The 14671-nt window shown below is 39.8% G+C and overlaps 1 protein-coding gene across 4 annotated transcripts in view; it reads left to right on the top strand.

Moving 5' to 3' along the window:
- kif2a (kinesin family member 2a) overlaps positions 1 to 14671 on the top strand; it is a 147918-nt gene that overhangs the window by 20329 nt on the left and 112918 nt on the right. For all 4 annotated transcript variants that reach the window (XM_072571007.1, XM_072570998.1, XM_072570989.1 and 1 more), the window contains exon 2: positions 12676 to 12770. In XM_072571007.1, the coding sequence (XP_072427108.1) occupies positions 12676 to 12770 (95 nt within the window). The remainder of the gene's footprint in view (positions 1 to 12675; positions 12771 to 14671) is intronic.

Genomic DNA, 14671 nt, shown 5'->3' with positions numbered 1-14671 from the left:
TAACTGCTAGTTCATGTGTCTGACTAAATGCCTCTTAAATGTCGCTATCGTATCTGCTTCTACTGCCTCCCCTGGCAGTAGGTTCCAAGCACCTACCACCCTCTACATTTAAAAAAAAACTTGCCTTTAAACTTTACCCTTCTCACCTTAAACCTGTGCCCCCTAGTATTTGATATTTCCACCCTGAGAAAAAGACTCTGACTATCCATCTTATCGGTGCCTTTTTAATTTTGTATACTTCTGTCAGGTTGCCTTCAGTGTCCAACGCTCCAGCGAGAACAATCCAAATTTGTTCAATAGACTCCAATCCAGGCAATATTCTGGTAAATGTTTTTTTTGCACCCTTTCCAAAGCCTCCTACAATGTGACAATCAGAACTGCATGCACACTCCAAATGTGGCCTAACTAAAATTTTACACAGTTGCAATATGACTTGCCAACTTTTATGCTCAATACGACAACCAATAAAGTCAAACATCCTATACACCGCCTTTACTGCCTTATCCACTTGTGTTGCCATTTTCAGGACTTGGACCCTAAGATCCCTCTATATATCAATGCTCCTAAGAGTCCTATCATTTATTGTATAAGTTCCTCTTGCATTTGACATCCCAAAATGCATCACTTAGCACTTGTCCATATTGAACTCCATCTGTAATTTCTCTGCCCAATTTTCCAACTTATTCATATCCTGCTGCATCCTTTAATATCCTTCCTCACTATGCATAACTCTACCAAGTTTTGTGTCATCTGAAAATGTATTAATTCGTCTACTGGCATTTTAACCCAAATCATTTATATTACAGACTGCAGAACTTCCAGCACTGATTCTTGCGGAACACTACTGGTCACAGACCTCTAGTCAGTAAAGTACCTCTCCATAACTTCTATGACCAAGACAACATGCCAATTAACCACGGATCCCCTATGATATAATCTCCTGAACTAGTCTAATGTGAGGGATTTTGTCAGATGCTTTAGCAAAGTCCATATAAACAACATGCACTGTCTTTTCCTCATCAATCTTTTTTATCACTTTCTCAAATGACATGATCAGTTTTGTGAGACAAGACCTTTCCTGAGCAAAACCATGTTGACTATCCTTATAAAATACATTCTTTTTCAAATGCAAATAAATCCTATCCCTAATAATCTTCTCCAATAATTTCGCTATCAGTGTTGCAAGGCTCACTGTTACCCTTTTTTAAACAAAGGAATGACATTGACTATTGTCAAGCCTTCTGCGACCTTGCCTGTGACTAAAAAGGATACAAAGATCTCTCTGAAGGTCTCGGCAATCTCCTCCCTTAAGACATCCAACACCGCCATCTCCTTAATACCAACATGCCCTAAGAATTCAACATACCATCGCTAATCTTACCATCGTTCATTCCTTCTTGATGAATACTAATGCAAAGTACTCATTAAGGACCTTGCCCACTTCCTCTGGCTTCACACACAAATTTGTTCCTTTGTATTTGAGTGGACATGTCCTTTCCTTAGCTACCGTCTTGTTCCTAATATACATGGAAAATGCCTTGGGATTCTTCTTAATTCTACTTGCCAAGGACATTTCATGGGCCTTTTTTAGCCCTCCTAATTCTTGTTTGATGTTCTTTCAGCTTCATTTATATTCTTCCCCCAGTGTAGCTTTTTCACCTGAAGGCCAGTCTTCTCCTCAACTGTAACTGTCTTAAAACTAATGAAATTGTTTCCAAAATGCTTCCATGCAGAAACTTTGATCTTCTGGGCGAGGCTTATTCCACAGTTTAAACTCAAGAATTGCCCCTTCTATTCTTGGACTTATTGTTTTAAGATGCATTGAACAAATTCAGGCCCATCTATGTCCCTGTCACTAATGGAGTCCCAGTCAATATTGGGGAAATTAAAGTCATCCACTACAATAACCCTGTTTTCTTTTTCATATTTCCATGATCTGCTTAGATATCTTTCCTCTATCTCCTCCTGGCTATTGGGAGGCCTGTAGTATAATCCCATCATAGTTATCGCAGCTTTCTTATTCCTGAGTAGTTTCAGAGTAGGGCACAGTATAAACATGGAAATACCACGGGCTTGTAAGAAACCTGCAACATAATCATGGATGACTTTAATATGCGTATTGACTGGACTAATCAAATCAGCAAGGGCTTGCCTATAGGGAGAATTTATGTATATTAGAGATTTTATTTTGGAGCAATGTGTTTTGGAAACAACCAGGGGACAAGCTATTTTGTGTTTAGTATAAAGAATGAGATGGGATTAATTAATTACTTAAGACCATAAGACATAGGAGTAGAAGTAAGGTCATTCGGCCAATCGAGTCCACTCCGCCATTCAATCATGGCTGATGGGCATTTCAACTCCACTTACCCACATTCTCCCTGTAGCCCTTAATTCCTTGTGACATCAAGAATTTATCAATCTCTGCCTTGAAGACATTTAGCGTCCTAGCCTCCACTGCACTCTGCGGCAATGAATTCCACAGGCCCACCACTCTCTGGCTGAAGAAATGTCTCCGCATTTCTGTTCTGAAATGACCCCCTCTAATTCTAAGGCTGTGTCCACGGGTCCGAGTCTCCTCGCCTAACGGAAACAATTTCCTAGCATCCACCCTTTCCAAGCCATGTATTATCTTGTACGTTTCTATTAGATCTCCCCTTAATCTTCTAAACTCCAGTGAATACAATCCCAGGATCCTCAGCCGTTCCTCATATGTTAGACCTACCATTCCATGGATCATCAGTGTGAATCTCCGCTGGACACGCTCCAGTGCCAGTATGTCCTTCCTGAGGTGTGGGGACCAAAACTGGACACAGTACTCCAAATGGGGCCTAACCAGAGCCTTATAAAGTCTCAGTAGCACAACGGTGCTTTTATATTCCAACTCTCTTGAGATAAATGACAACATTGCATTTGCTTTCTTAATCACGGACTCAATCTGCATGTTTACCTTTAGAGAATCCTCGACTAGCACTCCCAGATCCCTTTGTACTTTTGGCTTTATGAATTTTCTCACCGTTTAGAAAGTAGTCTATGTTTTTATTCTTTTTTCCAAAGTGCAAGACCTCGCATTTGCTCACATTGAATTCCAACAGCCATTTCCTGGACCACTCTCCTAAACTGTCTAGATCCTTCTGCAGCCTCCCCACTTCCTCAGTACTACCTGCCTGTCCACCTAACTTCGTATCATCTGCAAACTTTGCTAGAATGCCCCCAGTCCCTTCATCCAGATCATTAATATATAATGTGAACAGCTGTGGCCCCAACACTGAACCCTGTGGGACACCGCTTGTCACCGGCTGCCATTCCGAAAAAGAACCTCTTATCCCAACTCTCTGCCTTCTGTCAGACAGCCAATCCTCAATCCATACCAGTAGCTCACCTCGAACACCATGGGCCCTCACCTTGCTCAGCACTCTCCCGTGTGGCACCTTATCAAAGGTCTTTTGGAAGTCGAGATAGACCACATCCCTGGTCTAACCTACTTGTCACCTCTTCAAAGAATAGCATAGGAATTAGGGAACAGTGATTACAGCATGCTTGAATTTCAAATTCAGTTTAAGGGGGAGAAACTTGAGTCCCACACCAGTGTTCAGGCATTTTTAAAGAAAAAAGTGTAATTACATAGGTTTGAGGACAAATTTAGCTGTAGTGAGTTGGAATAAAAGACTAAAAGGTAGGCCAGTTGATGTACAGTGGCCGACATTTCAGAAGACGTACAATTACTCCCAATTAAAATACATTCCAGAGAGGAAGCAGGGTTGAGAGAGTGAGAAAAAGTATTCATGACGAAGTGGTTTAATATAATATAAGGGCTAAACCTAAGGCATACCAGATTGCAACGTTCAGTGGTAGGCTGGAAGATTGGGGTGACCTTGTAGAGATTTATAAAATCATGAGGTACATAGATAAGGTGAATAGCCAAAGTCTTTTACTTTGACTCCCTTATCAAAGCTACAGGGCATAGCTTTAAGGTGAGCAGGGAAAGATTTAATAGGGATCCAAGGGACAATGTTTTCACAAGAGGGTGGTGCGTTGATGAAACAAGCTGCCAGAGGAAATGGTAGAATTGGGAACAATTAAAACATTTAGAAAATATTTGGACAGTTACAGGGGTAGGAAAGGTTTAGAGGAATATGAGCCCAATACTTGCAAATGGGACTAGTTCTGTTTCGGAAATCTGGTCGGTGTGGACGAGTTGGGTTGGGAGGTCTACTTCTATGCTGTATCACTCTATAACTCTGGTTTTTAAATGCTTCCTGCTCATTTTTACCACAATGCTTTTCTTTTGCTTTTGTGTTGTCCCTGACTTCCTTTTATCAGCCATGGTTGTCTCATCCTGCCTTTAATATATTTCTTCTTTCTTGGGATGACTTTCTGCTGTGTCCCCTAGATCACCGTCGCAAACCCCTGCCATTGCTCCTCCACAGTCTTCCTTGCTAAGTTTCCTTCTGGTCAACTGTGGCCAGCTCCTCTCTCATGTCCTCATAGTCTCCTTTACTCAATGGTAATATCATTACATCTGATTTGAGTTTCTCCCTCTCAAACTACAGGGTAAATTCTATCATATTACGGTCACTACCCCCTTGGGTTTCTTCACCTTCAGCTCCTAATCAAGTCTGCCTTGTTACGATCACCAAATCCAGAATTACCTATTCCCTAGTTGGCTCTACCACAAGCTGATCTGAAACAAAAAAAATCTCATAAACATTCCATAACTTCCTTTCCTTGAGATCTGCTGCTAACCTGATTTTCCAAGTTCACATGCATATTGATGTCCTCCATGATTAGCCTTTGTTACATGCCTTTTCTATCTTTTTGATTTATTTTCTCCTCCAAATTCTGGTTAGATTACTTAGTGTGGAAACAGGCCCTTCGGCCCAACAAGTCCACACCGACCCACCGAAGCGCAGTCCATCCAGACCCATTCCCCTACATTTACCCCTGCCCTAACACTACGGGCAATTTAACATGGCCAGTTCACCTAACCTGCACATCTTTGGAATGTGGGAGGAAACCCACGCAGACATGAGGAGAATGTGTGGAGTTTGCACAGTCAGTCGCCTGAGGTAGAAATTGAACCCGGGTCTCTGGCGCTGTGAGGCAGCAGTGTTAACCACTGTGCCGCCCACTGATGCAACTAATACTGATTCAACACCTATCATGGTCTACTTTTCTCTTTGCGGTTCTTCAACTCTACCCACAGATTCTACACCTTCCAGTGGTATACCACTCCTTGCTATTGCTTTCATTTCTTACTAACAAGATAACCCCATCCCATTGACTGCCCTTTAAGTAGGGCGTGCATCCATGCATATTTAGTTCCCTTGCAGCCAAGTCTGTGGGATACCCGGAACATCGTACCTGCCACTTTGTCTGTGCTCCAAGCTCATTTAATTTGTTTTGTGTACTGTGTGCAGTTAAGTAAAAAGCCTTCAGTCCTCTGATTGTCCCCTACTTAGTTGTCCCCTACTTTGCCCGAAGTTAGATTCCTGACTCTTTCCATACTCTGTCTTTTAAGTGAAGGTGCCAGTGTTAGACTGGGATGGATAAAGTTAACAATTGTGGGCGGCACGGTGGCACAGTGGTTAGCACTGCTGCCTCACAGCGCCTGAGACCCGGGTTCAATTCCCGCCTCAGGCGACTGACTGTGTGGAGTTTGCACGTTATCCCCGTGTCTGCGTGAGTTTCCTCCGGGTGCTCCGGTTTCCTCCCACAGTCCAAAGATGTGCAGGCCAGGTGAATTGGCCATGCTAAATTGCCCATAGTGTTAGGTAAGGGGTAAATGTAGATGTAGGGGTATGGGTGGGTTATGCTTCGGCGGGGCGGTGTGGACTTGTTGGGCCGAAGGGCCTGTTTCCACACTGTAAAGTAATCTAATCTAATCTAACCTAATCTAATCTAATTGGTTGTATGACACTTTGATCTTTTACTATAAATTCTGTGCCCTGTGATTCTGCCAGACTAGCTACCTGATGAAGGAGCAGCGCTCCGAAAGCTTGTACTTCCAAATATACCTGTTGGACTACAACCTGGTTTTGTGATTTTTTTTTCAACTTCATACTTTGTCTTATTACTTGTTATGGAAATTTTAATAACTTTTACTAAGTACGAGGGACTTGGTGGAATGTGGAAATTCAACTAGTAAATCTCTTTCTTCCTTTCTCCACTTTAAAAGTTTATAATCACTGGATTATAGTCTAGTGAGAAGGTTAATGAGGTAGTTGATTCAGCTGACTTAGGGGACAGTTATTAGGATGTAAGTTTGCTCAATGAGCTGGAAGGTTCATTTCCAGACGTTTTGTCACACTATGGGGTAATATTTTCAGTGGGCCTCTGGGCAAAGCACTGCTGATAATTCCTGCTTTCTGTTTGTACGTTTGGGTTCCTTTGCGTGATTGATGTCATTTTCTGTGGTGATGTCATTTGCTGTTCTTTTTCTCAGGAGGTGGTAGATGGGTCTAACTCTCTGTGTTTGTTGATAGAGTTCTGGTTGGAATGCCATACTTCTAGGAATTCTCATGCGTGTCTCTGTTTGGGTTGTCCCAGTCGTGGTGTTCTTCCTTTTCTGTATGTAAGGATATAGCTAATGAACTTGAAAGACCCTATACAGACAACAAGCAAAATTTAATGTTATTTACAAAATGCAGTGCAAGGACTGTAACAAACACTACATTGGACAAAGAGGTAAAAAACTAGCCACCAGGATACATGAACATCAACTAGCCACAAAACGACATGACCCCCTCTCGCTAGTATCCTTACATATAGACAAGGAAGGACACCACTTCAACTGGGGCAACACATCCATCCCAGGACAATCCAAACAGAGACATTCCTAGAAGTATGGCACTCCAACCGGAACTCTATCAACAAGTTAGACCCCATCTACCACTTCCTGAGAAAAAGAACAGGAAATGACATCACCACAAGAAATGATATCACCAACCCAAACATAAATAGAAAGCAGGAATCATCAGCAGTGCTTCGCCTGGAGGCCCATGGAAGAAGTTACCTGGTAGGGTGACGAAACATCTGGAAATGAACCTTCCAGCTCAGCGAGCAAACCTACGTCCAGAACTTCAACCTGAGCTGCAAATCTTCTCAAAACTCGCTGGGACAGTTATCAATCTGAATAGCTGAAGCCTGAATAAGGCCTTAATAGGTGTTGGTTCAGAGTGAAGTGAGTCATTTCAGTTCTATTTAAGAAGAGGCTCCTTTGAAAGTGCATGGTCAGGAAGGAGAAAATCTATCCAGAGTGAGATACAGCCAGAGTGAGTAAGATTCTGAGGAGACTCGACAGGATTGATGTGGAAAGGCTGTTTCTACTTGTGGGAAAGCCTAGGACCAGAGGACGTAATCTTGGAATAAGGGGGTATACATTTTAAGACCAATATGAGGAGGAATTTCTTTGCTTTGATAGTGAGTCCGTGGAATTCTTTACTGTGGAGGACTATTGAGGCTGAGTTGTTAAATATATTCAGAACTGAAATAGATGAACTTTAATCAGTAAAGGAATTCAAGATTATGGGGAAAAGGCAGGAGAGTGAAAACTGAGGGTTATCAGATTAAAGATGATTTCACTGAATGGTGGAGCAGACTCACTGGCTGAATGGCCTACTTTTGCTCTTGTGTCTTTTGGTCTTAACTCTGGAAAATCACAATCTCTGGAGAAGTGGTACTGAATTAAATTGTAGGAGCTGAGGACTGGCAGGTGCCTGGGTTCTGATGGACGTAATCTTAGGGTCTATAAAGAAGTAGCTAGTGTGATTGGTGCCATAGACCCATAGAGATGTACAAGGGAAGCAGACCGTTCGGTCCAACTCATCCACGCCGAACAGATATCCCAACCTAATCTAGTCCCATTTGCCAGCACTTGACCCATATCCCTCTAAACCCTTCCTATTCATATACCCATCCAGATACCAGATACTTCACCTCATTAAATGTTGCAATTGTACAAGCCTTCTCCATCTCCTCTGGCAGCTCATTCCATACACGTACCACCCTCTGCATGAAAACGTTGCCCCTTAATTCCCTTTTATATCTTTCTCCTCTCACCCTAAACCTATGCCTTCTAGTTCTGGACTCCTCCACCCCAGGGAAAAGACTTTGTCTATTTATCCCTCATGATTTTATAAACCTCTGAGGTCACCCCTTAGCTTTTGACGTTTCAAGGAAAACAGCCCCAGCCTATTTAGCCTCTCCCTATAGTTCAAATCCTTCAATCCTGGCAACATCCTTGTAAATCTTTTCTGAACCCTTTCAAGTTTCACAATGTCTTTCCGATAGGAAGGAGACCAGGAGTGCACACAATATTCCAAAAGTGGCCTAACCAATGTCCTGTACAGCCGCAACATGATGTCCCAACTCCTATACTCTGTGCTCTGACCAATAAAGGAAAGCATATCAAACACCTTCTTCACAATACTATCTACTTGTGACTCTACTTTCAAGGAGCTATGAACCTGCACTCCAAGGTCTTTTTGTTCAGCAACACTCCCTAGTACCTTACCATTAAGTGTACGAGTTCCACTAAGATTTACTTTCCCAAAATACAGCACCTCATAGTTTTAATTTTCCAGGACTACTTTTGATTCGGGATAGATTCCTTATAGATTAGAAGGTGGAACTCTTCATTAAAAGGGGGAGACAGAAATCAAGAAACTACAGCCCAGACAGCTTAATATCTAACATTGGAGAAAATGTTAGGAGCTATTGGTAATGCAGTAATAGCAGTGCATTTGGATGATTTCAAGGAAACCAGGCAGAGTCAACATGGTTTTGTGAAATGGAAATCATGTTTGACCAGTGGACTGGAGTTCTTTGAGGAGGCAATACGTCTATGAATATGCCAGTGGATGTACAGTATTCAGATTTTCAGAAGCCATTTGATGCAATGCCATATCAAAGGTGACTGTGGAAAAGAAAAGCTCACCATGTCAGTGGTAACGTTTTTGCAAGGGTGGAAGATTGCTTGTCTAAGTGGAAACAGACAGGTTGGTAGCATGTTACGAGTGTTGTCGCGCAAGGATGGGTGCTGGGACCTTGACTGTTCACAATTTATCTAACTGACTTGGATCAAGAGACAGAAGGAATGGTTTCCACATATACTCATGAAACAATGGTAGAAGTTGTGAAGAGTATAAAATGATGCTACACCGTGGGCGGCACGGTGGCACAGTGGTTAGCACTGCTGCCTCACAGCGCCTGAGACCCGGGTTCAATTCCCGCCTCAGGCGACTGACTGTGTGGAGTTTGCACGTTCTCCCCGTGTCTGCGTGGGTTTCCTCCGGGTGCTCCGGTTTCCTCCCACAGTCCAAAGATGTGCAGGCCAGGTGAATTGGCCATGCTAAATTGCCCATAGTGTTAGGTAAGGGGTAAATGTAGATGTAGGGGTATGGGTGGGTTACGCTTCGGCGGGGCGGTGTGGACTTGTTGGGCCGAAGGGCCTGTTTCCACACTGTAAGTAATCTAATCTTAAAAAAAAAAGTATATACAAAAGATTCCATGTCTAAGCAAAGATCTGGCAGCTAAAGTATAATGCGGGGAAACATAAACACATCCATTTCAGAAGGACGAATAAAACAAGTTAGATAGTGAAAGGTTGCAAAGCTCGGAGGTTCAGAGGGATTTGGTGTCTTAGACGGTCGTAATGCATATTCAGCAAGTAATTAGAAAATCTAAATATTTATCATTTTATTGCAAGAGGAATTGAATACAAAAGTAGGGAGGTTATGTTTGGTTATTCTAGGCGCTGGTGAGATGTAGAGTACTGTGCACAGTATTGGCCTCCATATGTACAAGGATAGAAGTGTTTTCGAAGCAGAGACTCTGGTAATGTTTTGGGGAACTGGGATTAAATCCCTTCATGATAGATAGTGGAATTTGATTACAATTTAAATAAAAATCTGGAACTAAGAGTCTAATTATGACCATGAAACTGTCAATTGTTGTAAAAGCCTATCTGGTTCATTAAAGCCCTCTTAGAGAAGGAAATCTGCCATCTTTACCTGGACTAGCCTACCTGTGATTCCAGATTCACAGCAATATGTTTGACACTTAACAACAGGTCTCTTGGCAATCAGGAATGGGCAATAAATCCTGGCCTAGCTAGAGACACTGACATGAATGAAGTTTTAAAAAAAGCATAGAAAGGGTTTAACAGTTAAGCTGGAATGAGCAGGCTGTCTTATGAGGAAAGATTTGAAAGAAAAGGTTTGTGTATTGCTTGAGTTAAGAATAAGAGGCAACTTGAGTGAAACATTAAAGTCCTGAGACCTTGGGTAAGTAATTTCATCTCTTCCAGCTTCCTTCAAAGTCTTTAAATGTTGAAATGTATTCTCAAGCTGCTTGATTGCATAATTAAAGTTGCATGTTTATTACATGAAGAATCACAACATAAATTGTTTAATTCCTATGAAATGGTGCACTATGTGTGACTAAATAGTCACATACCAGTAATCTTCTTAAGGATGTTCAAATGGAATATACAAGATAGAAATTTGAAAATGGCACAAAACAAAGTGGGATATGAAAAGCTTCCAGATCAGGTACTTACATTGTTTGATTTCCCTTTCTTTCTGATTTTTCGTGAGTTTCGGATTCCCAGATATTCTGAATAAGATTTGGTACACTGGCATCCCAGCTAATGTGGTATTTGTTTATTGTTTAATTTAGAGAGAGAAAATGTTCAAGTCTTTTTGTTACGATCTAGATGTTGAAATGTTCGCTGGTTTAAGGACCAGTGTTTTCAGAAAATAGCAATTTAAAAAGGCATGTGAGTTAACTTTGAAAATGCTGTATTACCATTTGTCTGCCTGTGGTGATTTAAAAAAAAAATGTATAGTAAGCTTTATTAACAGAATGTTGCTGCTGAATGATTTGTTTTTCGAATTAATTTCTAGAAATGGCTGAAGATTTATTTTGGGCCTTTTGCATGTTGTAGTTAGAAAGTAGGGAGAGAATGTGTAATTCAGAAAAATGGTTACCCAAACTTGTTTTCCTTACTGCCACTGTATTTGTATGACTGTGTGCAAAATTATTAATACAAACGGTTGGTTTATTGATCAATCCACTTTTTGGAAAAGAAATACAGCATTTGTATTTTGTTAAATCTTTTTTTAAATTTTGAATTGTTCATTCTTAAATGCCATTAGCTTAGTGGTAGCATGTTAAGACTGATTTGGAATATTTTGCATGTCCTATTTTAGAGACATGAGAACATTGTTCTGGCTGACACTTTTTGTGGGCAACTGAGGAAGTGCTACATTTATGGAACTGTTGCCTTTCAATCAGATGCTATACTCTGCATATCTGCCCCCAAGCAGACAAGATTCACAGTATCCAATGACAATTCCTGAAGAAAAGGAAATTTATGGTCCTCCTGTTTCTGCTAACATTTATCTTTTAAGTAAAATTCAGCAAAAAAAAAGTAGTCATTAACTCATTGCTGTAGGTCATAGAGATGTACAACACAGAAACAGACCCTTTGGTCCAACTCATCCATGCCGTCCAGATATCCCAACCCAATCTATTCCCACCTGCCAGTACTTGGCCCATATCCCACCAAACCCTTCCTATTCATTTACATCCAGATGCGTTTTAAATGTTGCAATTGTACTCTCCTCTGTCTTGGGTTTTGTACATTACAACAGTGGCTATGTTTTTTCAGAAGTATTTCATTTGACTATATATTTTTGGAACATGGAAGTCATAACAGATATTCTTTCTCTTTAGTCAATCAATAGGTACTGCAGTAATCCACAGTTTTGAAAGTTGATAACTACAGCAGGACATGTCGCAGTTGGAGAGATGAATAGAAAATAAATTAGAACAAAACAAAAATCTGAATAACTTACTAGGCCCTGATGAAATGCATCCAAGGCTATTGAGAGATGTCATGAAACAAACATGGTTCCTAAATGTTTTATTCCAGCAAGTCTGTTAGTAAAGATATACTGGAGCCAACCTTTTATGCATTTTTATTTATTTAAGTTTGCACCTTACAAGCAAGCATCTTTTAAACTAGGCAACCACAACTTTAGTTTGTGTCAATCAAGGACAGAATTGAATACCCCGTTAATGCCAACCACTAGCATAGAATTAATAGACTGTTCTTGTTCTTTGAATGAAAATTTAACACACACAAACGTCTGGATATCAAAGCTACACCCTAAACCTCAACCTGAGCTACAAATCTTGCAAAAACGCGCACACATATTTTCAAAACACTTGAAGTCAGAAATCTAATAAAAGTTTCAAAAAGTGGTATGTTGTGAAACACCCCTCCTGTAGGACATCCCTGACAAAGGTTTGCAAAATAATCTGATATTAATGATTTGCATCTACCCATTTTAATTTTAGGAATTTTCTTCCTCTCTGTATTTGCTTTAAACTAAAATTGCTCCATATGTTTTATCCACCCACATTTTTAGTATAGACTGCATTATCCTACCGTGATTACAAAATATTACATTGGTATCCTTATACCTATTATATAAAATCTTACTTTAGATTTGACAAAATCTGGAATTCATTCTGTAACAGAGCAGTTAGTTCAACAGCTAATGTACTTTTAATAACCTTTTCATTATTTTCTTAACCTGTTATTAGCTATGTACGAAATTCCAGATGCAATATTTTTTGACTGCTTTTCAATTTTCCATTTTCTAGGACGGATACATCAGGCTATGGTGACATCATTAAATGAGGATAATGAAAGTGCTACTGTAGAATGGATTGAAAATGGAGATACAAAAGGAAAAGAGGTAAATTTCCTCATTTAGCAGGTGACTTCGATATGATCGAATAAGCAATTTCAATTGAAAAGAATTTTTAAGTAAGATATTTATTGAAGTCATTATGTCCTATTGCCATTTCATTGGGGTTTCACGCAAGACTTTAATGTATACACAGCCTAGCTAGTAATTCTGATTGTCAGTTGGTATTGTGGGATATTTTGAACTTAAGACATTTCTGTCGTTTGGATATCACAAAGTCTTAGTGCTGCTTCAATTCTCTATTGTAAAAAAAAAGTTTGAATCTGCTTGCAGTTGCGTGATTTGACCACTGAATGTCACTGGAATGTTTAACTTGAGCATTTTGCTGTAGTATAACATGTTTTTAAAACTCTAAATTTTGGAAACCGTATGTAGTTGAACTGTACATGTTTATCATATTAAATATGTAATTTCATTGTGTAACTTTAAAATCAGTAAAGACATTTTATTTTTCATGCAAAATTGCAGTAACCCATTCAGATATTTTCTAGCCAACTTGTTTAGAGATGTTATTACGCACCTCTGAAGCAGGTAAGACTTGAACCCAGGTCTCCTGGCTCAGAGGTAGGGACACTACTACTGTGACACAAGTGCACTAACTTTCTGCTGCACTTGGTAAATCCAAGTACTTACTAGGCCTAAGTCTGCTTACTTTCGGAGATCTGATGAAATCGGATTTTAGTAGAGACTATGTTATCCTACAGTGATTGCAAAACATTAAATTAGTCTGTTTATACCTATTGTATAAAATTAAACTTTCAATTTGACAAAATTTAATGAAAGTGCTACTGTAGAATGGATTGAAAATGGAGATACAAAAGGAAAAGAGGTAAATTTAGCAGGTGACTTCGATATGATCAAATAAACCATTTCATTGAAAAGAATTTTTAAGTAAGATATTTATTGATGTCATTATGTCCTATTGCCATTCCATTGGGGTTTCACAAAGACTTTCACATATACACAGCCTAGCTAGTAAATCTGATTGTCAGTTGGTATTTTAATTTTAGAAATTTTCTTCTCTGTATTTCCTTTAAACTAAAAAAGTTGTTCCATATGCTTTATCACCCACATTTTAGTAGAGACTATATTATCTTGCAATGATTACAAAATATTAAATTGATAAGTTTATTGTATAGATCTCATTTTAGAGGTGAAGGGGTATGTTTTAAAGAAGATTAACAGTTAAATCTTTTGTTTAACCACAGAGGGTGGCAAGTGCCTCGAACGTGCTGCCAGATGAGGTGGTGGAGATGGATACAGAAGCAATGTTTCGGAGGCTTGTTGACAGATACATGACAGATATACAAGGAATAAAGGGATATGGGCCGCATAAAGGCAAACCATTCTTAGTTTAGAAAGGTGTCATATGTTAGCGCAGTGTTGATGGGCCAAAGTACTAACCAGGCCTAAGTCTGCTTACTTTCTGATATCCGATGAAATCAGGCCCATTCATCTTACTAGTTTTAGTTTGTTACGATTGAATAGGGTAGTGAGGTGAAAATTGAGCCCACAATTCCAAGAGTCATCACCAAAAGCTAAAGATTTTATAAAGAACACACAAAGATTTCCCAATTTATCTGACCTTCAGACCTAGGTTAATAGAAACCATGGACCATGTTTCTGCCGTGAACAAGAATGACTCATTATTTATTACATGTAGTTAGAGTTATAAACTATCGACATTTAACATTACAATTAAAACTGTAATCTGCTTATGAATTCCACTATATACACAAGACAAGTTGGAATAGGTTATGGACAGAGGAGCAAAAGTTGAAAGACAGTTCAGTTGTGTTTGTTCCCAGATACTTTGTTGAGATGATTGTTATGGTTCTTCTGCTAGCCAGCACCTTGCTTCATTCATCTTTCTCCAGATGCTTCCACTG

This window comes from Chiloscyllium punctatum, chromosome 1 (genome assembly GCF_047496795.1).
Source record: "Chiloscyllium punctatum isolate Juve2018m chromosome 1, sChiPun1.3, whole genome shotgun sequence".
NCBI classification, from domain to species: Eukaryota; Metazoa; Chordata; class Chondrichthyes; order Orectolobiformes; family Hemiscylliidae; genus Chiloscyllium; species Chiloscyllium punctatum.
The sequence above is the reverse complement of the archived record's forward strand: the minus strand, read 5'-3'. Positions and strand labels throughout refer to the sequence as shown.